This window comes from Paralichthys olivaceus, chromosome 23 (assembly GCF_024713975.1).
Source record: "Paralichthys olivaceus isolate ysfri-2021 chromosome 23, ASM2471397v2, whole genome shotgun sequence".
Classification (NCBI taxonomy): Eukaryota; Metazoa; Chordata; class Actinopteri; order Pleuronectiformes; family Paralichthyidae; genus Paralichthys; species Paralichthys olivaceus.
In genome coordinates this window covers 10,598,201-10,623,752 of record NC_091115.1, presented here as the reverse complement: position 1 = coordinate 10,623,752, position 25,552 = coordinate 10,598,201, and the positions used below count along the sequence as shown (strand labels likewise).

Here is a 25,552-nt window from a genome sequence, read left to right as displayed (position 1 = left end):
CTGCACCTGCAGCTGCGAAAAACAAGCTGACGGGTGCATGTTCAGGAACCCTTCACGTGTGTGTGTTGCACATGTGCATGCATTTTTGTGTGTGCACGGCCGAGCTTTCCCGCTCTTTTCTGCACACGTCCCGCCTCCTCCCTTTTTTTACTCTACTACATTTGTTATTCCCACACTTTTGCTCCCACAGAGGCAGCGTTAGACAAATTAGAATCAGTGTGAGTTGGCGTTAAGAGGAGCGGCAGACTCAATCGCGGCCTCCAGGCTTTTCAAGTTTGAGGCACAAGAGAACTCACTGGGAAATGTTAGGTGTCATATTTGTGTTGTGACAACAGATGAAGTCTGAGGCACAATTGCATAATTATTACAAAATTGCATATGGCACCTGGGAGTTACAACCATGCTCTTAGTACGTTTAAATCTGTTTAGGAGCCAGTCATCAAAACATTTATTTGAGGCTTGTGGGAGAGACGGTATAAAAAAGAAATTATGGAAAATCACATTACACTTTTCATTTTGATTGATGGCGAGTGCTGCGTAGTTGCCGCACCTCCCTGCCTCCATAGATTACGCCATAAATCATGTAATTAGCAGAGGCAACCGCCTGAGAGTTTCAAATGCAAGTTTGCATGCCTTTAAATGAGGTCACAATGTCTTCTGAGAGATTTTATAATTGAATATGTGGTTGGTTTTAATGGACCATGATGTTTGTATGATTTTTTTTCTGCTGAGAATAACAGACGTCAGTGCGTGTGATCAATGCACATCTGAGTCTTGCAGCAGGTAGTAAAAAGTAATACAAATAATGTGATCATTAAATCTCTTGGTGGAATCCAGTCAGATAATAGGGACACGTAAAACCACTCTGCAGGGATGATTAGTTTCAACAAACTATTGTTTTTAAGACGCAGATAAGAGTGCTCTCTCTCCCCCGAGTGAAAGTGCATGACATTTGTGTTTGCAGTGGTGAAAGATATTCCACACGCAGTTTGGCAGTGGAACCACACCAGTGCAGGATGTGAGGCTATGCGAGTGAACGCGTGCTTACTGGAATTAATCGAAACCATAATTACCTCCGCACTAACGAGCCAGTTGTCTTGAGCCGCAGCCAGGTGTTTAGCAGGAAACAGCATGTGACACTTTGGGTTTGGTGTTCAGCCGTCTCCACAAACATACAAACATACTCGTGTTCCAAGAACCTGAGTGAGTTGAGCAAACATTTCACCAGCCGTCAGTGCTCGTCTCTCACCACATACATTCATCTTCCTGAGACGCCTCCTGTCCCAAATGCACTGCAGTTCCCCCACCTTGGGAGCCAGATAGGAAGCTGCGGTATGATTTTCCCATTTGTTACTCTGTGACAGCTTCGCTGAACATGTGTGTTTGAGGACAGTGGTTTCCCAACCAGTTTGGTCTGATGTACCCCCCCCTAGAGCTATGATGACCCTAACCATAACATCACCCCTCAACTTTCAAATGTGCTCATTTCAGTTGAGCTCTAACCAGACATTCAATATATAACAGTGGCCCTCGACTGAATATACAGTTAAGTCTGTGAACTTAATTATCATTAATAAAATAACATGTAGTCACAGAACCTAGTCTGATCTGTCAGTCATGATGTTTAACCTCATGACAAAAACATCTTTGAGAAAAGTTTACCTTTTTATTTATCCACAACTTATCAACTTTTAGCTTTTATCAGTTTAAACCGTCTATTTTTAGCACATACAACTGTTTATCTATCTAAGTACTTTCAGCTAAATTACTTAGAAATGTTTAGCTAACTCCACCCAGTCTGTCAGGATTATTTATTCTTTATCTAAATGATCCATAACTTTTAGCTGACTATTAATAATTGATAAAGGTTATCAGCTAACTGTCTAAAAAAATGATCCACTCGATAGCAAACAAGATTTGCCTTGGCAGCTTGGGGTAGTTGTACTCTTGGGTTAATCATTGTACAACTGGTGTATATAACGTGTGTGTATAAACTCTGTGCGTCCATGTATTTGCAGCAATGTCTGTGTCAGCAGGTCTATGTGAATTTGCCACTAACAAGGTGGCAGGTTCGGCACCTCGCGATGCCCAGGGGCCATCCTGCTTGCTGAGCAGGCCCGAACTGAGAAACACTATTCCCCAGACAATACACGTCTATGCTCTGCTCTGCACCTGTGTTATGTTTTCAAGCTGACATAGATGTGCTTTGTTTCCATGACTCAGAGACTAAAATAGTAAGGCCACCACCAACTCTGAACTCGGGGCCCTTTGTAGTAAAACCACCACATAACTTCAAACACAGCAGCGAATGGTTAGAAACAAGGTTGTTTGCGGATTGCTCACTGTGGCATTAACTGGCACACAAACGCTGAGTGAACACAATTTCCTTGGCTTTTTATTTGCCTCCCAGGATTTTCCAGCGTTGTAACCAAACTCATATTGTCAAACTGTTATTGGATACACTGTGTATTTACCCAAATGTGATCTCATGGCTCATAATCTGCAAACTGGAGGACGGTGGGAAAAGAGAAGTTCACAAAAAAGTCATCCAAACTATATAAACCAGCAAAGCAACGAATAAGACGTGGAAAAAACATGACAACGTTAACAAAACACTGAGAGGTTCAATGAAATTTATTTACTTTAGATTCAAAGTTTTTGTGATGTTGTCACTGTTACAACTTAAAGAAAATTAAAAGCATTAAAAAACAGGTTTGTGTCATTGTCATCAAGATCATGTAAGTAGAAAAAAATATACTACTGCCCCCTGGTGGATTCAGAAGACAAAATGCCTATGAATTGTCAAGTCAAACTACAGGGTGACTAATATACTGTGTAGCATATAAGTCACGTAACTTTAATGCTTGACAGACAATGTCCTGTGTAGAAGCACATGGATTCAACATGATTTATACACAAACTTTTACCCTTTACTTAATCATCTGCCATGTGTTTTTATATATATTTTACACCATGTTATTAGAATTATTCATGAATGTCTGAGGAATATCATATAAAAAGGAACCACCCGGAAACATAAACAGGAAATATTCCCATCCACAGTCCTAAGTTCCTCTTAAAATGAAATACAGCAGCATTTTCCTTTGGTAGAAACACAACAGTCACCTTCTGTTGAGTCCTAGAGCGAAACCCACTGTCTCACTCAATATCTAAGCTGAGGATGAAGATGAGGAAGCATGCAAACAAGCATATCTGCAGTCCTTTTTTCTTGTTTCAGTGCTTTGGTGCTTTTTGTAGTTATAGCTGCATTATTTCTTGGAAAGAAATTTCATTTTGTTTCCTGGAATAAAGGGAAAAATCAAGAGGTTTAAGGTTAGAGCTTACGATCATTTACACAGAACAAATTCTGGCTAAGAATTGCTCAGAGAGATCCTTACCCAAGCCTTTGAGAAACCTGTTCACCCTCCGATGTTCATTCTCATGGATAGAGTCTAGATATTCCTGCACCCTCACTTCAAACAGTCCTGAGAAAAGAGAAGGAATTATAAGGGGCCCTATGTCACCTCCCCAGCGTTTGACCATGACCTTGCTGCTACACCTCTGTACCTCTCAGGGCATGCCTGTGGAGCTCCCTCTCCTGGATGAACCAGCCAAACATCTGGGTCTCCATGAAGACCTCCAGGAAGCGACGCATCGTCTTGGAGGGGATCGCTTTACGAAAGCCCTCCCTCTGGAAGGAGCAGGGGACCGGGGAGGAGGAAGAGGAGGAGTAGCCGTCCTCCCGTTCGCCAGTGAAGAAGAGCGGGTAGTGGCCGACCAGCTCCACGAAAAAACGGACAAAGGCCTCGGACACGACCGTGCTGAGCTGTTCAGAGTCTGAAAATAGGAAGTTGTGCCACATATTCATCAGTGTTGCTGCAAGGATAAAAGATGAATGAAATAAAGAGGTAGATTCTTGTTGTGAAATATCTTGTTATGTCTTACCACCCGGTGCGTCTCCTCTCTCATTGGCAAGCTCTCTCCTCCTCTCAAGAACGTTCTCCAGTGCTGATTGAAGCTTGGAGGGCAAGATGGAGTCCTCATCGTCCAACTATAAAGAAAAGGAAAAGATATTTTATCATCTGAACCTTTACCACATCCATCCAAATCATTCAGAACCATAAAGCCCACAAACCACAATATGCGACCTACCTGTCTGAGAAACCGACTGTTTCCTAGATCCACAACCAGAACCTGTGCACACGGAATCTGAGTCAGTGTAATTCAAAAGAAATCGGTCTGTTGATGTGATTTATCTATTTACACCTTCAGATAATTTCAATTTCTAAGAAGCAGTTCCTCTCTGACCTCCTCCAGGGGCAGTTCAGTGAGCTGGGGCAGCGAGCTGGACAACAGGCCCACGATGAACGGGGTCGGGGTGCAGACGATGTCGAGCATGGCAGAGGGCAGCACAGGGATGTAAGTGTGCTGCCACACAAAGGGATAAAGCAGGGCCACCACTGCATGGCAGCACTGGGAGAGAGTGCTACAAAGTGGAGGAACACAGGAGGAATATTAAGTATTATTAGATTATAGAGAAATAGTGGATTTGCACTTCGAATTTACTTTTTCTGTAAATGATTGAAAGATGAGCTGGGAAAGGGGAAAAGAGAAAGATGCAAAAATGACTTCATTCTCGCCACATGAGGGCAGTATGATCCAATGACGCAGATTATTCCCTTGAGGTCCATTTCCCATCGAAAGAAGCGAGGCTGCATTCTCCTTTCTTTAACGTCACTCTGACTTTGCATTCCTGTCCCCTGCTCATGTGACCACACTCTCTGGCTCTCACTGGCTTTTCTCCTGCAGCACAAACAAACTGGCCCCAGCACGACAACAACAACCAGCAGCCTGCAGGCCTCAAAATATCTCTCTGGCATGTTCCCTGAATCAAACTGGGGCTGCCTTTATTTAAAAAAGTGGGGCTATAGACCACCCACACTTCTTCTAACTTCATAATGAAAACATCAGGCTACTGTTTTCATAATCACGTAAACACTGAGAGACTCATTTTCAGTGCAGAGCTTGAAGGACACATACAGACATTTAGGGGATTTATCAGACTGACCTGAGTTTGTCAGCAGTGAAGATGACCCGTCGCTCCAGCAGCAGAGAGCCGAACACCCGCAGGAGCAGCCGCAGACTCAGACAGGAGAAGAGACATTCAAAGTTTACGTGCTCCAGGCGGGAATCAGAAGGTCGACAGAGCTCCATCACCTTGGGAATAGCGCAGATTAAAAAGATATCAGATAATAAATGTAGAAAAGTCAATGTTTTATTTTAGATTCGAATAAATCAGGAAAGACAGAAGAGTGATAACATTTAAGATTATGGTTGCCACCAAATTAGCTATGAAGTTACACTATCGCAGTAAAAACAGGTGATAGTTTCCTCTTGGCGCTCTCAGTGTTCCTCACCTCAGTGCCAGAGCCAGGCAGGAAAGTTTTGACAGTGATGGTTCTGCCCGGAGCAGGAAACTGGGCCTCCATGATGGCTCTCATGAAGGGCTGCACCAACGCTGGAGACAGAGCCCTCCGCCTCTCCACCTCATCCAGCACCTACACACACACACAAACACAATGTCATTCGGACGCTTTGAGTAGACTTTGTTTTGGGACATGTGGTTGGAACTTTTTTGTAGAGTGATTTCTTTGTGGATCTTGAAAGTCATGTTTTCACTCATCACAATAGAATGTATCATGCACTTAAATGGCCATTTCCAAATGTAAGAAGACACAGATATTCAAACGTATGCGTACGTATCAATTACGCTTCTTATTTAAGACAATATATTGTAGCATTTACTTCAAATTATCAAATGATTTTTGCCTTTATGTTTAAAGCCTCAGCAGACTAAATAGTTTACCTGCTAATATAAGATCCAGTTCCTCACTTGGCATAGACCCTGTCTTCTTATTTAGAGACCAACTGTATTTATCACTGTAAATATGTATATATTTATACATACATGTAGTTCTTATGAGCTGTGTTGTGATTGTGATATGGAGCCCCTTGAAAACTAGGTGGTTTATCCCAGAGAATACATTTGAAATTTTGAAATGTTTCGATATCTTTGTGTTCATAGAGTGGAGTTTGCAGGTTCTCTTCCTGTGTCTGTGTGGGTTTTCTCTGTGTAATCCAGCTTCCTCCAACAGTTCTAAATTGTCCTAATGTGTATGTGAGCGTAAATGTTTTTTGGTCTCTGTATAAACTGGTGACCTGTCCAGGGTGTACCCCACCTCTCACGCAATGTCAGCTGGTATTGGCTCCACCTCCCCGTGACCCTCAAGAGGATAAGCGGTATAGATAATGGATGACTGGTTTATTTTAGAATCTTAAACTAAAGTTAATCTGCCCTCGTTTGGCATTTTGTCTAGATTTACCTTGGAGAACAGGTTGAAACAGCCGAGGTGACTGACGATACAATAGACCTCTGGGAGACGTTTGCCTTTTCCACTGGGCTGAGAAGAAAAAACAAAATTTACTTTTGAAAAAAATCTCAGTATCTTTATTCAGTTAGTTGAGAATTTCAGTATGCGAGTAAGAAAATGATTTTATAGATTTTTTTATTCTACTCCCACAGGAGATTCTGTAATCTCTTCATTGTGAAAATAACCAAATGGGAAATTAAGGTTTTCACATGACCAGAAGAATATATGTCTTTCCTCATCACACCCAAATACATCAGAAGATGTATAGAAACACACATATTACTTTCCCAGACTCACACACTTCCTCCTAGACTCTGACATGAAGTCTTTTTTTCCCACAGGCACGTAGACTATTTTGGCACACTTATTTACTCAGCCGTCACCGTGGTATTTGGCCACTTCCTGTCCAGTATAGCAGCGACACTTATTTATTTTGTTCATTCCTATTTACCAGTAAACGCCGGCAGTATCCGAACCTCCTGCTCCCGTCCTCTCCAGTCAGAACAAAGGAGAACATCTCACTGTGGGGACACAGCAAACACACAAATAAACAGGATTCATATATTTTGATCATACATATTGAAAATACACAGTTATTATTTTTGTGCACATTCTTTTTTCCATTATAGTATAAATCAAAAACCCACATTAACAGTCATGTGCAAGTTTCTGGGAGGTAATAAGAGTTCCATTTATGTACGTAGAGGCTCAGGGAGAATATTCAAAACTATTTTGACTATTAAGTTGGATAATTAGATTAATTTTATTCTCTCACCTCGGGTAGTTCTCAACTGACTCCCAGTCTTTCGCATCAGGGAAGCAGAACTGAGGAATGATCCTCAGCTGATCCTCTGTCTCCCTCATGAACTTGAAGCTTCGCTCCAACTGCAGCACAACAGAAAAACAAACTTTCATATATTTTCAATAACTTTTATCTTTAGGAAAGTAGGCTATATATCATCAATTATCGGGAAGAGGTTTGTTCTTGTGGACAAATCACAATTGTAGTTCCTTCCTACAGCTTTGAGCCTACAATCTGCACTGTTCCGAATGTGCATTCCTGCTACACTTTGTATATATTGTTTACATTGTGCATATTACTAGTTTTTATAATTCCTCGTGTTTATGTTGTATTTTTTTACTTATTACCTTTAATGAATGTGTATTTTATTATTCACTCTTTGCTGCTGTAACACAGTAAATCCTCCCACTGTGGGACTAATAAAAAGTTTTAATTAGGGTGAATTATAATTACTTCCTCTCGGTTATGTTTCCATCCCTGTCAGTTTGTTTGTTGGTTTGTTTGTCTGGTAGTTAGCAAGATTACACAAAACCAACATGATGGATTTCCACGAATCTTGGTGGAAGGATGCAGGATGGTTCAGTGAAGGATCAAAATCAGGGACATGGGAGATTGGGCATTTGTTGAAGTTTTCACAAATTTTCCCAGAGAACAATTAAATCGATCTTAATGAAAAACATGTTTAGGGAACAGATATCTATGTGTGCACAATTTGGTGCAGCTTGACTGAATTAATGAATAGTGCCATTCTAATTGGATACGTTTTCTGTCTGCTTCTCTTTTACTTGAGCCATTGCTTCCTCACAACAAGAAGGTTCTCAGTTCGATTCCAGGTCTGGTCAGCCTCTTTCTCTGTGGAGTTTGCATGTTCTCATTGTGTCTGCGTGGGTTTTCTCCAGGTTATATCTTTTATGAGAAATGTACTCCTCACAAAAACAATGCGTCCTCTGCTCCTGACCTTAGGGGGGAACTGCTGCGTGACCTCCGGCAGATAGTGGACACCGGCCTTCGCCTTCTGCAGCGATACAACCAAGAAATACTCAAAGAGCTTCCGCTGGTGGCTCTCCTTGTCCAGAGAGCTTCTCCTGCTGCTGGTGCCGTTGTAGTGGACCTGGGTCTGGCTCGGCTGGCTCAGTATGGACTGAACAGACACAAGGCGCTGACGGTGAGCTGGGAGAGAGGAATTAAGATGACAGTGTAGTTAAATATGTCAAAAAATAAAAAATAAAAAAGATGGGGGTGTTTGAGGTTAAAAAGCCATAGCAATGGACGCTACCTTTTGCTCGTTCTTCAACTTCACTCTCAGAGTCACTGTTTTCATCTGTTACTGTAAAGACAAGTAAAACATTTTCAAGGCAAAAATCCACATTAATACATTATAATCTGAAGATAGGAGGCATTTCACCGACATCACCTCTTCCTGAGGTTGTCTCAGCATAGTGGTAGATCCTTCTCAGGTGTTTCTTTCCGATTCGAGCTTCAAAGATGCTGTTGATCCTCAGAACAAGCTGTTGGAAAAAACCTCAGTGTAAGGATTGGGCAGCTCTAAAAAATGAATCTGTGCTCAGTTTGAGTTACCATAAAAAAGGTCAGTTTGAACATGAACTAATCATGTCTCCATGTTTGTGATCTAGGCCTGCTGGCCTAACATTGGAACACAGACAGACCGTTGGTATCCTGCGGCAGGTGCGGCTGTATGGATCGCCAGGCAGCCACGAGGTGTGTTCAGGACCCATGGGGGTGGAGGGAGGGCTGAGCTGGGGTGGAGACGGAAGGCCGCTGCTACTGGCACCGTGCGTCCGCTGGTTGCCTCTGCGCAGTTCCAACTTAAAGCTCCTGCCCGAGTTCTGCCTGAAGAAGCCCGGCCTTGATGTCTACGATTGAAACGTGAGTTTTTAAACTTTTAAATATTATAAATCAGAAGTGTTGATGTGTTGTGTATAGCTTCTACTGCATGGACCTTGGTCGTATCAGCACCAGGAGAAGAGGGCAAAGACTGCTGGGAGCACTGACTCTCCAACTCTATGTCCTCGTATGGGTTCTCCTTGGGCGAATCTATGGACAAAGTAGAAGTGGAATGTGGAATTTATGTTTTTTAGCATTTGTCCAATTATTACCTCGACCAAGGAGGTTACAGTTTTATTGCTTTTTTAAAAAATTTTGTTTTGTGATAATCCATCCAGCAGTTTTTTAGTAATGCTATCTAATTGACAGTCAAACAAATGCTGACAATAAATATAACCACCTTAGCAAAAGGTAGCAAACTACATTTCTGATTATTTTCTGCAGACTCTATTCTATGAAGTGGTGGGAATGCCTAAGAAAACCATTTAAGTAATTTAATAAAAACAGTGCCTTTGCAAAGTTCCCATCTCTGTATCTACATTCTTCATGCTATCTTCATTTTGTACATTATGTTCATTTCGTACATTTTGCTTGGCACAGATTCTAAAAAAGGAAATCAGTGGAGGATAGGAGAAGTGTCTGACCCAGGATGTCTTCATAGTGATGTTCCTGAGATAGTGAATGAGAAAAGAGCGGCCCAGTCGACCCTGCAAGGTCTTCAAACTCAAAGGATTTCCTGTCACAGTGAACAGAATGTACAAAACATGATGACTCAAGCATGTTAACATTGCTTTAGCTCTGGTCAGTACATGAGCAAAGAATTGACTTTTCTGACGCATCTGTACCTGTTGATGTTGTCTGTGACTCTCTCACCCCTGGGTCTCCCAGAGACACCAGAGAGAAGTTTTGAGGAGGATCTTGTGGAGATGGAGGGCAGTGGAGGGAGGTTCCTCAGCCCTCTGCCTTGCCTCTGACTCTTCCCCATGGGGATGACAGTTGGATGCTGGAAGGTACGTCTGGGTTTGGGGACTGGGTTGATAGGAAGCTCCCCCGGTTCTGTGTACACATTCTCCTGGTGCTGCTTCCCCTTTCCACTCTGACTGACGGCTTCAGAGTCTTTCTTTTTCACCTCCACCTCTTTGTCCTTACTCGGCGGGCTGAAGTAATTTCCAAGCTCCGGAGGTGTTTTCCCGTGGTGGTCCCCCAAAGCCTCCAGCTTTTTAAAGAGCGTGAACACCGCTCTCTTCTCCTGGCTGGTTTGTTCTGCCGTTCTCTTGTCACTGTTCTTCCTCAACGTTCCCGCCTGCTGCATCACCACCTGAGGCGAACTCGGCCTTGAATCTCCAAGCTTTTCTACGTTCTCTTTCTCGTGGTCTTGGTTTTTGTTTTGAACCACTCTTTTACAGTCCGCCTCTTGTTGGTTTTCATAGGGTTTACTCATATTGAGTGTCCCTCTCAGCTGTTTTCCAGTTTCAATTGGTGAACAAGGCCTTGAATCCCCTAATTTTCCAACAGTCTCTTCTCCAAGATTTTCCTTCCCGATCTGAGCCACTCTCCTGTAACTGTCTCCACTCTGCTCATCAGTAGTCTTATTTTGGCTTTTTGTTTGGGATTCTGTCCTTTTCAAAGTAGTGCACTGGCCCGAAGAATCTGAGGTAATGGGTGAGTGAGTGGGTTCCTTTCCCTCCCACAGAGAAATTTTGTCCTTAATCTTGCCTCCATTTGATCTGGGGAGCTTGTTGCCTAGCAGGAGGGTGTTTTCAGTGCCGTGAGCATCAAAGTGCAGCCTCCTGTGAGCCATCATGGGTGATTTTTCCCTCTGGTTGATCAGGTTGTCCAATGAGGTGAAGGGAAGTTTTGATGGAACCTCTCTTCTTTGCCCAGATCCCTTGTTTTCCACTGAACCAATATGGAAACCACTTCTACCACCAAGGTCGCCCTTCTTTAGCCTCAAGACACAGAGAAAAAACACTTAAACTGAGTTCTACTAAGCTGAATATTAAAATAAAATGATTAATGTCAAGAATTCTCAAACATTGTCAAAATTACACTTGAAAATGCAGAGAGATGACCAAATTGATTAAATTGATACACACTTTTATATATGAAGAGATATTAAATAAAAATCTTTGAAATGATCTATGCTTACTTAAGCTCGTCTGTGCTGTGGGGATACTACAACTGAAACAATAATTCCTCAGTAAACCACATGTGTGCTAACAAAGACAACAGCCGGCTGCTGAGTTTCATTAACTTCCCAGTACGGTCACTGTTGCTGCCAGTTTGGGGACATTCTGTCTTTTTCTGGCGACAGTGGGAAAATTCATCCTGAGAGTATGTGCCAGAGGACAAGCCTATGACCGAGCATCTTCTTCTCATCAGCCTCGTTAAATAAACACATTCTTGGACCAGAGCCCATTTCATCAAACTGTTATGTTTTAATAAATAAACTGGAGGAAATGGGAAGCCCTGAGTTGAGAGACCTTTCCTGACTTTTCATTAATGGACGTGAGGAGTAAAGAGCAACATAAACCCTGTTTCTTATTTCTCAGGCTCAGGAGGGGGGTTTGTGAGGTATAATGACTACTCTGATACAAACCTGTTGACAGTGGAATAGATGCAGTCTTGCTTTGTTTTCATTCTCTCAGTGGCCTCCATGATCGCTGTACACCTGAAAGAGACGAACGAGAGAAGCATCTTCAGTCAGTAACTTCATTCATTTCTCAGTTTCGTTGCGTGAGGCATTCAGAGTTTGGATATGATCACTGACATCCTGTCTGACTTGGCTACAGTTTATAATTAGTGTCAGGCTTTTCCCAATGAAACTGAGGGATTCATTTTATTTATAACAAATAAGGAATAAGGCACAATCTAATTATACACACTCATAGATACCAGTCCCTTAAATACATGTATGTCTGATTATTCTTTTCATCAAGCTCTTTCTCGCAAGGTTAAAGAAAGTTAAAAACATTTCCTAGATACAACCCTTTGTCCAGATCCGTGCCAGGTTCTCTCTTGGCCCATGTCCCATCCTACCACCACTAAGTGGAAACCCATTCAGTAGTTTGTGCATAATCCTGTTGACAAGCCAACCCACCAACCAACCAACCAACCGCCTAACCCACCTAGTAAACAGGCAATCCACAAATCAACACATAACCACTCAATCAACCGACCCAACTACCAATCAAATAACACACCAACCATCCAACCATCCAACCAACCCACCAATCAACCAACACACCAACAAACAAACTTTTCCCTCAAGGACTGACAGAGTCACGTCTGGTTTTGAAAATATAGTTATTACAACAGTCATCTTTAAACTGCAATATACAGTATCTATATCACCACATTTTTACATTATAGATGAGATTAAGGTCCATGGTGAGACCAGACTGATATTTTCTGCCATGCCACCATTCCATCTCATCTGGTAATGTTCAGTGTTCAGGGGCCAGCTGGGTAGACTCAAGGGAAAAACATGACAGCAGCTCCCTGGAGCAGTTCATCACACAAACCAACATTTCAGCAGTCATTAGGTATACTGTTAGTGATTGAATCCCTCCTCTTCCTGCTTTCTTTTCTTTAGTGTATGATCCTTATTCTGCTGCCTCCTCCACACAGGAGACCAACGACCTTTGACCCTTCACAGCAGCAGAGCTGCTCTGTTCTCTTCATCCTGACTCTCATATTTTCACGTCGCTGAGGCAAATGTTTCAAAGTTCAGTGGCCTCTAAGATAGCGCTTGGTCATTTCCCAGATCTGGAACTGGTGTCATCATATGTTTAGTTGACATGTTTTCCAAGGCACTGTGCAGGCAGCATTTACAGCAGCATGACTGATTAGCTGGGAAACCAGACATTCAGATATTTAATTAATGTATCCAGAGCTGTGGGAAAATTTAAATTTTTTTATTTTTAGTTATAAAAGTGACAGAGGAAAAAACATATCTGCCAAAATAAAGAATTGAATGATTCTTGTTCTTCATCTGACAGAAATTATTTGGGTTTAAGATCGATATATGGACATGAAACAAGAGAGAGTTTCACCTTCACCTTTAATTTCCTTACATCTAAGATTATATGGATCAACTTAAGCTATACCACTTCTTTAATGAATCCACCCAGATATTCTTAAAGTAAGGAACATTTACTGTGTGTTTGAAACAACCGCATCAAGCCTGTGACCTGTGGACATCAACATTTTTGTTGTCCGGAGAAACAGGACCGAAAGGGAGGAAAAGAAAAATCATCGGAACAACGTTGTGATCCCTTATGTTGCTGGAGTATCTGAAAACCTCCAGAGGATTTTCAGCATCCACCACATCACAATATATTTCAAGCCTATCAACACACTGAGGCAGAAACTGGTCCATCCCAAAGACAAAAGACCCAGACATAAGCAGAGCAATGTAGTATATGCAGTTGAATGTAGTAAGGAATGCACAGACCCATATTGGGGAAAACAACCCCTTCACAAACGCATGGCACAGCAGAGGAGAGCCAACTCATCAGGTCAGGACTCAGCAGTCCACCTACATCTTAATGACAAGGGACATTCGTTTGAAGACAACAATCTCCACATTTTGGACTCCCAGCAGTCAATTAGAACTGAAGAAGACAACACGTTTCTGTAGACGTCTGAAAATGAGTGATCCAGATACAGACTCAGCCATGACACCACATCCATCGTTGTTAATAGATGAGCTTGTATTTTCTGGATCCTTTCTCTTTTGTTCACTTTAAACTTAAGGTCTCATGAGTACATTAAACAATCTGATCTTCAGATTCTTACTGTTTCCCTCAGTTTTATTCAAAATGAATCACATTACTTTCTATTTCTTTTATTCCGCACAATACCAAGTCAATGAATAAATGAGACAGCAGCCTTACACTGAACTCCCTTACTCATCACATGATCTACATTACATAGAAAAAAAATGTAATGTTTCTTACCTCCTTCTGTCGTACAGTTTCCATGTGTTCATTTGTGACATGGCAGCATTTTGCCAAAGATGCTGCTGTTAAAGTATCCATTGGAATAAGCTCCAGTGTCAATTGTGTGTCCAGATTAAACAGTCTACAACAAATCTTCTTATTGAACGTAATCCTTCATTTGAGTTGTCAGATGAATGGAGACAAGAGTTAAATCAAGCAACTGTACATGCACTCCTCTCCAGTCTTCAACTTTCATTCACTCTCTCTCCTCCAGGCAGCCTGAATATGACTACCTCCTTCCTTCCTTCCTTCCCTCCCTTTCTCTCTCTCCCTCTCTCTCCCTCTAATGCTCTCTCTCTCTCTCTTTAAGTCTCTCTCTACGTGCTTTCCCCCCCAACACCGACATCATGATCTTGCAACATAGACTGAATGAATAACTCTTAATACTGACTTCAAATCCACACGTCATCAAATAAATGATGTGGCCTCAATATTTCTGCTCCTCCAGGGACTCTGAAGTTCGCGGGAACTCACGTCACAGCTGCTCCTGAGCCACAGTTGGTCATGCAGCTGCTATTTCGAACTCAATAAGAGGCTTCCAGTGAAATTTGGAAATGGCTATTTGAATAAGAAATGAAAATAGGGGTCTAAATTATGAAATCCACAGAGAAGTGTTTTCTGCCTCAATAACAGGAGGCAACCATTATATAATACATTCGAATTTCAGGAGCACTGATTTTAAAATTAGTACAAACAAAAAGCCTATGACATACTTTGTTTAACTTCAATGGTATTTTTTTTCTTTTTATTTATGTTTTCTTTATCGTCACGGTAATATCCAAATATAAATGGCATTGTTAATTTTCCATTTAATAAGTGTTTATTACATATGCACATTTAAGATTGATACATATATATTAATACATATATTCCCCTTAATTTTTATCCTGATATTTATTTTTCTATCCACTTTTATCAAACCAGTCTTAAAGCTCGACCTTACAGCACATTTCCCTTCACTGCGTATATAGTGTATTTCTTTCTGTGTGATGAGAACAATGTTTTACTTGAACTGTTAATATACAAAAAGCCACGACGGTACTGGAAAACCAAGCTGATGTGACATTATCCCTTTAATATTAGTAAATTATATTGCAGTCGAAAATTGTTGCAACATCCATCTTCTTTTGCTTATTTGCTATCGCTTATGTTCCTTGTTCCTTCTCTTATACCATCACTTTTAAATGCCATTGTATTTCATCTGCTTTCATTGATTGTAGATTTTGTATTCTGTCATTTGTTGTCTGATTTTATACTGTATGACATAGAATCATTTGCTTCTTCCCCTCTAAAACGTATTGTTATTATCTTTTGGAATGTTCTATACTAATTATGTACATTACCACATATATACAGCGTACACACAGTTTTAACACACATATAGCAAATACTTACTATAGCCAATACAACTTACAATATCATTGAAACATCACTGAAACAGGCTTACCAGTATTCAAGTGGCCACTGCAGGGTCCCTGTTGCAGTGTCAGGCAGTGGACACGGAGTCTTTAATATACTCATTTCTGGCGGTTACATATTTCAAGCTGTGTTGGAATCTGCCTGCAGCCAATGGCAGCTTGGATCCAGCACACATGTCAGTGACAGGTGAAAAGCTCAGCTGCTGTTTCCTCCTCAGCCCTCATGTGTTTACACGTGCAACTCCACCCCGGTCCTGCTGGTGGCAGCAGTGCGCCGCAGCGCTCTGCAGCAGTGCCGGGAACATCCGTGACACGAGAGTCGACAGTAAACACAGACTGTCGCTACACAGAGAAACAAGCAGCTGAACGACAACCCGAGCTGAAAAGGTAAGAAAACCATTTATTTCGCCCGATTCGTTCACAGGAGTTTAAAGCTGGAACTGTCTCCTGCCTGTTCGCGGAGGGATACTTTGTGTTTTCGCTGTAACAAACCCGGAACTAGCAAAAACTGACCGCACATACCGAGATGAGCCTTGTCACTCAGTCAGGCAGACATGGGGGGTGGGGGGGTCCCTTTTAGCGAAACATGATTTTTAATGATGTGGCTATTGTGTGGAGAAATAAAACATGGCGCTCATGTGTACGTCACTGCAACAAACCCATCTTCTCGGACTTAACAGTGTGAACTCCGTGATCGTTAAACGAGGGGATCGAACCAGAGCTCATCTGTTGTGTAATCTGCAGAAAATTGACAGCGTCCTTTGAACAGCACGTCCTGCTCCCATCTCAGGTTTCAGTGTAAAGTGGTGCCCGCAGTGATCTCACTTTGTGCATCTGCATGTTGGTTACCTGCCACCAAACACGTGCTAAATCCAAATAAACCCACTTATTATTATTGTTGGGTGTGTTACTTACCTCACCGTCCTCTTCCAAACATGAAACAGAACCTCTGGTAGCCTTCAGTTGTCATAAAAACTCAAAAGGTGTTTAGTTTGTCCAGTCTGGGATTCTGTTTAAAACATGTAAATAAAAAGTATTTAGATATAAAGGAGCCATTCTAGGTTTGTACAATTTCTGATTTGTCCCCTTTGTCCTAGTAGATGATTACACATAGTCACATGCCTGATTCTTATATTTACCTATGATAGGAGAGAACTTATTGCACTTGATTTTGACCTTGTAATCACAGAAGCAGACACGTTTCATGTTGTTTTGGCATTCCGCAGCATTTTCTGGGTGGTGTCACAGAAAGGATTTATCAAGGCAATAGAAATGAGGCCACAGGCGTTATCATCAGTGTTTCTTTGGTTACCAACATATGGCTCCTGGCCATCCTAAACAAAGCCAGGAAGAAGCAGGCACACCCTTCAAGTGTAAAAGTAATTGTTTGCTCTGTGCCAGTGAATACATCCATTTCTCATTTGTCTCAGGGCGTGCACCAAAAAAGGTTCATGCTATTGAAAGTTAAAGCAATCCATGTGAAATACAGTTTCTTAAATAATGTGGCACACAAGCCAGTTTTTCATACTACAGGGATTTCTGGTAAAATGAATATCTCTTAAATGCTGCAAGGTTTATTCAACTTGATGAAAAGAAAGTAAGAGGATCAGATTGGTACACAACTTTCACATTCACACAGTGGAATTATTAGGACAAAAGATGAGTTGATGCTTCTCGACTTACTGGTTAGTCGAGTCCTTTGTAAACACTGCAGCTGAAGCTGAAGCTCGTTGGTGGGGAGGTGGAATCAGAGGCCGTCGACGTCACACTAGGGCCATTGATACCTGAGGCAGGCAGTGCACAACTCGGTGTTCAGTCAAGACAAGTCTATTAACAGTCGTCTTTTACATCTAAGAGCATGGAGGTTCTTAAATGTAAATCAACATAGAACGATTTTCATTTACAGAGCAGCTAAATGTCACATACATATAGTTCATGTGGTCACTGCAACTTTGGGTGAACTTTGAAACAAATGGAAATTGCACAAAACAGCATGGATTTATGAAGGACTACTAAAAGTTGTCCATTGATGTTGCATAGAGTTCTCAATGATAAACATTAGTACAGTTAACTGACATAACCCTGATTTCCTCCCTCTGCAGGCACAGCTTTGTTGTTGTTCTAATGATGTCCTTGTCCCACCTGGCCTAGTGGGACTGTAGCTGCCCCTTCCCCTTATCCTGTCGCTGTTTCCCCCTGAAGACCTCCACCAACTCCACCTCCTTTCTCATCCTCCACCTCCTCTTCCTCCCTCCAGCCGCCCCCTGTGATGCCTCCCTTGTGCTGTGGCTACCTGTCACAGTACACCAATCATCACCTGGTTGCCTTCCTCCTCACCTTCTTTAGGTAAACTCCACCCATCCTGTTCCTGGTCTAGAGCTGAAGCTGTTGAACTGTATATACCAGTGATGATAGGAGTTATGTCCTCAGGGTAACGGGAAACCCAGTGAGGACATGATTGTTCAGCTGTATCAGTGACCAGTGGGACGTCATTGTTTCCCATTGAATAGTTTTCAGGCCTGGTGGAACTTGCCCAAAAAAAGGCATGTAGATTAAAAAAACTTTAGAAACACAAAAGCAGCGAGCAGTAAACTTCACTCTCTTCATTGGCTTGGAGAAAAAATTCCCCATAGTATCATGAAATGTAAATTTTGCCACTTAAATTGTTATTTCGTTGGTGTTTTCATTTCTTGTTTCTCTATTATTACAGAGGAAACACTGGACTTTTGGTCAACGTGTTTGCATTTAGTTTTTTAGATTATTTTTAATTTGCTTGCCGCTTCATTGACTATTCACAGGAAAGAATCATAGGAGATTTTCAACAGAGATTTGAGGATGCAACATGAAAAGGAAATATTAATGCACTGTAGCTAGCGTAGAATCACTGGATGTGAGCTGTCAATTTAGGTGAAAGGTCTTTAGGGGTGCAAGGCTAACTAGGGTCAGACATTGTAAAGATAGTATTTACTGTGTGTATTGATTTCAAACCCCCAGGCTAGCTGCTGTGAGAAGTTTTCTGTATAAAAAAAGAACATTACAAATACTTGAAATAGTGTTAGAAAATACAAATATGTATTCTGGTTAATTGTAGATTATCTGGTTTGGACAACACCTTTTATCAAACCCTGCATGTTGTTTTGAAAAGGAGAATGTGCAGTGATCAGTGAACAGAGCATGTGTCATGTTTATGACCTTCTGGTAAACTTCAAACTTGCTCTTTATTTAGATCCAACTCATATATAAACTGTAGTTAATCATTACTTAGTGGTGGTGATCTCACGTCTGTGGCCAGGACACTGTCATCCTGACACATCTTATCAGGAACAGTGCAACGTACCGTCTGTAGCGGTTAGGAGCAAAAGGTGAACTCAGCAGAGACGCCTGGTTTGCATTGTGTTTTCTTTCTCCATTTCCCACTTCTTCAATATTGTTGGACAACAATTCAGTGTTTCATTAATCAACTGCTGCAACTTTGAAATTTAACTGCCTCCAAATTAAACTATGGGACTGAATATTAATCATATGACCTTGTGTAGCCTAAGACATTCAACAAGTATTTTTAAAGGACTATTAGTAGTGGTAGTAGTATATTGTGGCATTACTGTGTAAAACATCAGCCATTTTTCACAACCATTAGTACTTAATTACTCAAAGTGTGATTAATATACAGGAATAGTTAAGTCTTTGCTTTCCCTCCCTGAAATGTGACATTTTACATGTTGCTATGGGGATGCATTTAATTAAATCTATCAAATAGATTTTGCTTTTAGTTTCTGACTAACATGCATTTCTGTCACTGCAGCTATGTGTTGCTGCATGCATCACGGAAGACATTCAGCAATGTGAAAGTGAGCATCTCGGCCCAGTGGACACCGTCCATCCAGAATGGCAATGGGTCCACTTTCTCCCCTGCCGAGGTACATAGCACTGAACAGAACAACATTTCACCAGCACATAGTGCAGATGCTGACCTGGTTCGATGAAAACCAGATGAAAAGCTGTGTAGTGATTACTGTCTGTTGAAAAACTCCCACTAAGATGCTAAGCAGGCTTTTTACTGTGATGCATTCAAAGAGATCCAGGTTTTAAAATATGATTTTTGGCATTGTCACTGAGATCCGTTACAAAGATCGGGATATTTATTTTACCTGTTATTCAGTTACATTTTTAATATCAGGTCTCTGTGAAAATGTAATAAAATCTGTGTCGTGGCCTCTATCGGTCACTTGACATAATGCATATTACTCTCTGCATTTTCTGTCCCAGACATGGGAGGACAATCATCTGTTTGCAGATGAAAAGCAGGCCACTCTCTTCCTGGGAGCTCTGGACTCCATCTTTCTCTTTTCATACGCCGTGGTGAGTACGGAACTTTGTATTCTGTGTCTAACGAATGTTGGCCTCTAACAGCAGAAGAACCTCAATACACATCATTTTAATTGTCTGACAGTGAAATAGACAACTGCAAGGAAAATTCCTGTGACATGATTATATAAAACCTTTTTCTTTTCCACACAGGGTCTGTATTTGAGCGGTGTGATTGGAGACAGAGTAAACCTGCGCTATGTGCTCTGCTTCGGCCTGTGTGGCTCTGCTGCAGTGGTAAGTACACATACAAAAGGTTTTATTATGTATTATATTACCCTGTTACACTATTAAAAAAAAAGAAAAAGCATCACACTGATGATATGCATCTTAAAACTAGTCTAAGTCTAAATAAATAGAGTGTTATAAAGTAATTACATGTGGAAATGGTGCATTTATTAGAGGTGATTTCACTTCCTCCTAAAAACGTATGCATATTAAGAAGTGATAGATTGTATAATTCATTTTCCTGCTGAAGAACAGAAGTCAGTGTGATGAAGATTGAATCCTCTGAGTTTTAGTTCAACTCTGTATGTCCATGTGTTTGCAGGAGTTTGTGTTTGGCACTCTAACAGAATGGCTCCACATCTACAACATCTACCTGTACTGTGGCCTGTGGGTCCTGAACGGGCTGCTGCAGTCGGCCGTCTGGCCGTGTGTGGTGGCCGTCATGGGCAACTGGTTCGGCAAGACGGGGTGCGTGACATTTCTCTGTTTGGAAAACCGATTACCAGCATCTGTCCAGCCAGAGATATTTACCAAAGAGCTTTATGATACACGCCCACACTCAGACACACACACACACACCCACACTTGCACAAAGACATCCATTTACTGGTGCTGCTGCCAAAACACAGACGCCATTTAGACCCAGTTTTCCGTAGTCGAAGAACTTGCAAACATAATATGCTCATTACAGAAATAGTAAGAAGTCACTGAGCTATTTGTGATGTAGCATTACACCCTTGTTACCTCAACTTGTGTTTGTTGAAGTTACTTGAACTTTTTAACATATTTTTATCTACATTTTCCATATATTGTATTTCTCATTTGTAAATCTTTATAACAGGGACAATTGGATCTTTAGTACATTTTCATTTTAATTTTTTTTCAAGAGACGGTCACTGAAAAAAGAACCAAATGGATTTATCATATTTCTAACTTTTAATAATTGAACTTCATGATGTTGTTTTCCAGGCGAGGCTTTGTGTTTGGTCTGTGGAGTGCTTGTGCCTCCGTAGGCAACATCCTCGGGGCTTTCTTAGCTTCTAGTGTGCTCAAGTATGGATACGAGGTAACACTTGCACACACACACACACACACACACTTTACTTTTTAACCTCATATTCTGAGCAGCTAACATGATGTGGTGTGTGGCTGTGTGCAGTATGCCTTCCTGGTGACGTCAGTGGTGCAGTTTGCTGGTGGGGTGGTTGTGTTCTTCGGTCTTCTGACCTCCCCAAAAGAAGTCGGTAAGAACTGCAAGCCATGTAGATAAAATCCTGAGTAATTTGTAGTTTCATTTAAGTTTTTACCCATTAAACCAGTTTAAATTTCTAATATAAGCAAATCTGTGTTTGTCATAACTTCAAGTCTTTGCTGAGTTAACTGCTCTCCACTGCTTGACTGTGTGTTTCTGTGTGCGTCAGGTTTGAGTCTGGAATCCGAGACTGGCCTCGGCCCGGTGGAGACGGACACTGACAGCCACAAGCCTCTGATGAGCGACGAGGAGGATGAGGTGGAGGTTTATGGCAGACGACACCAGCCGGCTCAGCAGCTGGATGAGCCCCTGGAAGAGTCCCCTCAAGCTGTTGGCTTCTTTCAGGCCTTCTGTCTACCGGGGGTTTTACCTGTGAGCCCAACAAGTCAAGACTGCTTCATTTACAACAAATATTCCACAAGTCTTACTCCATGTTGACTCTGTTTCTGTTTGAACTGCAGTATTCGTTGGCTTATGCATGTCTGAAGCTGGTCAACTACTCCTTCTTCTTCTGGCTTCCGTTCTACCTGAGCAGCAATTACGGCTGGAAGGAGGCCGAGGCCGACCGCTTGTCTGTGTGGTACGATGTCGGCGGAATCATCGGTAAGAGGCAGACTTACTGCTGCGTGAGCCAAGTTTACTTCCATGCCACAAGTGTCTGTCAATCTGTCCCATATTTGTGACACGATATCTCAAGAACGCCTTGAGGGAATTTCAATTCAGTTCGACTCTCAGATGAACTGATGAGAATTTGGCTATAAAAGGTCAAAGGTCAAGGTTTCTGTGACCTCACAAAACACCTTTTTGCTTTGCAAACGTATCTGAGGAACACTTGCAGAGAATGCTTTAAAACTTGGTATGAAGATGAACTGAGAGTTTGATGGTTAAAGGTCAAAGGTCTAGTTCTAAGTGACCTCATATTCTTGTGAATATGACAGGAACATTTTAAAAAAATACACTTGTTAGCTTTAATTAAATTTATTTTAAGTTAAGATTTGAGGCCAGGGCTTTCTGTTTTGAGCTTTAAAGAAAGAAAGGCTCATATATAAACTGGAAATTCATAAGAGCTGAGATGAACAGATGAATAATTGATCGAAACACAAATAATCTGCAGCGATATCTGTCTCCTTGTTTCTGTGGGTCAGGAGGAACTGTTCAGGGTCTGATCTCTGACTGCATGGGTAAGAGAGCCCCAGTGTTGGCGCTGAGTCTGGTGGTGGCAATGGGAGCCCTGGTGGGATACAGCCGTGAGTACACACACATTTAATCTGTAAATAAAATGCACTCTTGGAGACACAGGGTATGACCGATCAAAATAGAATAATGAAATGAATCCCTAAAGTTTGCACCTTTCTTTTTTAATTACCTTTTTTCCATAATTGCTGTTTTTCATCATTTCACACATGCACTTGTTCAACACATTAGACTTTATCATTTAATCTGCACCAAAGACTTAGAAATATATAACATGTCCTGGTTCACAGTTTACAGTTCTGTCTCTCTCTCTCAGGTTCACCTAACGACCAGGTGATAAACGCCGCGCTGTTGGCCGTCACCGGCTTCTTCATCGGCGGCCCATCCAACATCATCAGCTCGGCCATTTCTGCTGACCTGGGGCGACAGGAGGCTCTGAGGGGCAGTCAGGAGGCTCTGGCTACTGTTACTGGTATAGTGGATGGAACTGGAAGTATGGGAGCTGCAGGGGGACAGGTAAACAACAATACAGGATGAACTACAAGGAGACCTCAGAGATTATACTTACAAATCCTCAGTGTCAATATTTATTTGCCTCTGCGGCAGCAACAGCCAGTGGCCTGGGGTTTTATGTTTTTGGGTTGTCGGTCCGCCCATCTGTCCGTACATCCATCCCATTCCCATGAGCGAGATAGCCAAAGAATGCCATGAAGGAATTTTTTTCAAATTTGTTTTTTTTGGCACACTTTGAAATTCAGTGCAAGTAATACTTCTAAATCTTTAAAACTTGTTGATTGGTAATCACTGACTGAAATGCGATTAAAAACGTTTCTGGTGGCATTATTATTACATCGACTCTGAGAAAACTGCAACGATTTATCTTTGCTCTCAGATACACCGCTCTAGTTTTATCCAGTCTCTCATCCACATCGATGACTAATCTTTGTTGCATCTCCATCACCTTCTAGTACCTGGTGTCCCTGATCGAGAGCAAGCTGGGCTGGATGTGTGTGTTCTACTTCTTCGTCGTCATGGTAAGATGATCTCATATTAAAACAGGCTTTGTTCACAAAGGACATTTTGACGGTTGGCAGAGAATAGGTGCAGTTCTGTATGATAATGGTTCAGAAAAGCGATGAGAAGTCTGATGCTTGTACTTTTAAATGTAGGAGGAGCTTCAAGTCAACCTGAGCACAGAAATCCTCCGTAGACCAGAACGTCTCATTTTGGTTCATGGGCTGCTTGGACCTTGTGTACAGTGTCGTCTGAACCAGGCAGCCCTTGAATTGAGACACAACTACAGAATGAACAATGGCTGGATTCCATTCTGCTGCTTCAGAGCCCATTTGTGACGTCTTTTGTTTCTACGTTACAGACGGGGGGCAGCATTGTGTTCATCACTCCCTTGCTCCTCAATGAACTTCGTGCCATGTGGAGGGACAGAAGAGCGCTGCAACACCAGCTGTGAAAACCTCCGCGTCTTCCATCTGTAACGTTTGGACTGCGACCATTGACGCGACGGCCTGCTCAGAAACGCTTCTGTTTAGGTGAGTTGTGGGATGTGAGAAGATTTGGTGGATGTCGTTTCTCACAGCGGTGAAGGTGACAGGGATTCACACCCACAACCACCAGCACACCATGTGTGTGCACGTGTGTGAGTGTGAGCAGGCCGAGCGTCTTTGAGCACAACACTTGGTTTTTTCCACTCTGTAGAAAACAAAAATGTAAATGTACAAATTGTCCAAGTGAACCAAGCTTTAAAAGGGAACTGACTGTCTGTGACTTCAGGCTTTGTGGAGCCATCACAGAATGTCCTTGTGTATATATTTAAGGGTTAAAATGGATTTAAATATTTATAATGTACATGCGATGAATGAATTTGAATTTTAAACCACAAGGTCTTAATTTAAAAACGAGATCCTTCAAGAAAAGTCTAGGGTCCGTATCGCCTAAAGAATGTGAATAATATTTGTAATGTAGACATTTATTGTCAACCTTTGTAAATATGTATGATATTTTGTTTTTAGTTGAAAAAATGAACATTGCACTCTCAAGATTCTTAAAGGTTTTAGTGAACCACTTTTATCTGGGTTTTTAGAAATGTCACCACAAATGATTGATTTCTCCTGTGTACAGTTTTGTTTTATTGGGGTAAATAATGATACCGTAAAGATTTGTCATTACCGGGACTGGTTCTCTCACATCTCACTTGTTTCAGTCACTATTTTGATGTATCTTAATAATTCCTTTTACACTGACTGGTCAATATAATATACATATATATATAACACACTCTCACACACACACACACACAGTAACAGACACACACACTCCGCTCTGCACTCAATCTACCGTTGTTTTTTTAAAGGGATAGTTCACCCAAAAATGAAAACTCACTCATTATCTACTCACCACGATGGCGATGGGGGGGTTTTGAGTCCACAAAACACTTTTGGAGTTTCAGGGGTAAACAGTGTTTGAGCTTAAATGAGCCTTTACAACTTGTGGTTCACTTCTGTTTCTTTGGTTTGGGGTTGTTGCTGTAAATCGGTCGGGACTTTAATCAGTTTTTAAGTTTTAACTGCTAATGATGGTGAAAGACTGGTCTTGTTATGTCATATTTCTAAAAGAGATCAGTAATTTTCCACCCACTATGGTCATTAGACACTACAGGTTTGCATCCATGTGTGCAGATACATGGATCATCATGTTGACCCTTTTTAAACATGTGTGATAAGAGGATGTAGAATAATCTGATACAAGTTCCTGTTGTCAAACTTTCTAAATGCTCCTGATGCAAAGGAGCATAAAATGAGACTTGAACTTCTAGTGTCTCTGAACTTGAAAGGTAAATGTCATAGAATCTGTGTGTCTGTGGTGTATATTTTTGTTCGTTTTATTTTTTATCTATATTTACTTTTCAAGTTCAAACCAATGTAAATGCAACGGTTGTAAATAAATGCAAATTACATTTTGCAATTCATGAACATTTCTTTCAGTTTGGATACAATCTT

The 25,552-nt window shown here is 41.5% G+C and overlaps 2 protein-coding genes across 4 annotated transcripts; one reads left to right on the top strand and one right to left on the bottom strand.

Annotated features, from left to right (window-relative positions):
• Positions 1-2,616: 2,616 nt before the first annotated feature.
• On the bottom strand, positions 2,617-15,705 carry LOC109632725 (DENN domain-containing protein 2A-like). Of its 2 annotated transcripts, none has more exons than XM_069519393.1 (20): positions 15,529-15,705; positions 11,678-11,749; positions 9,924-11,027; positions 9,723-9,814; positions 9,194-9,288; positions 8,901-9,107; positions 8,648-8,741; positions 8,510-8,560; positions 8,192-8,403; positions 7,207-7,316; positions 6,883-6,952; positions 6,384-6,461; positions 5,418-5,558; positions 5,069-5,217; positions 4,309-4,486; positions 4,153-4,194; positions 3,946-4,051; positions 3,568-3,837; positions 3,399-3,485; positions 2,617-3,301 (listed from the first exon to the last, which is right to left on the bottom strand). In XM_069519393.1, exons 1-20 carry the CDS (start codon positions 15,600-15,602, stop codon positions 3,270-3,272), a joined length of 3,264 nt encoding a protein of 1,087 aa, XP_069375494.1. In that variant the 5' UTR covers positions 15,603-15,705; the 3' UTR covers positions 2,617-3,269. The 2 variants fall into 2 exon arrangements, with proteins under 2 accessions (XP_069375494.1, XP_019947713.2); XM_020092154.2 differs by lacking the exon at positions 15,529-15,705 and adding an exon at positions 14,040-14,436.
• Positions 15,706-15,707: 2 nt separating this feature from the next.
• On the top strand, positions 15,708-25,517 carry slc37a3 (solute carrier family 37 member 3). Of its 2 annotated transcripts, XM_020092492.2 has the most exons (14): positions 15,749-15,886; positions 17,602-17,845; positions 19,302-19,416; positions 19,766-19,858; positions 20,018-20,101; positions 20,415-20,560; positions 21,062-21,158; positions 21,252-21,336; positions 21,514-21,716; positions 21,806-21,947; positions 22,490-22,591; positions 22,855-23,054; positions 23,507-23,572; positions 23,914-25,517. In XM_020092492.2, the coding sequence occupies exons 2-14, from the start codon at positions 17,769-17,771 to the stop codon at positions 24,004-24,006; spliced, it is 1,503 nt and encodes a 500-aa protein (XP_019948051.1). In that variant the 5' UTR covers positions 15,749-15,886; positions 17,602-17,768; the 3' UTR covers positions 24,007-25,517. The 2 variants fall into 2 exon arrangements, with proteins under 2 accessions (XP_069375496.1, XP_019948051.1); XM_069519395.1 differs by lacking the exon at positions 17,602-17,845 and having other exon boundaries at positions 15,708-15,886.
• Positions 25,518-25,552: the final 35 nt, after the last annotated feature.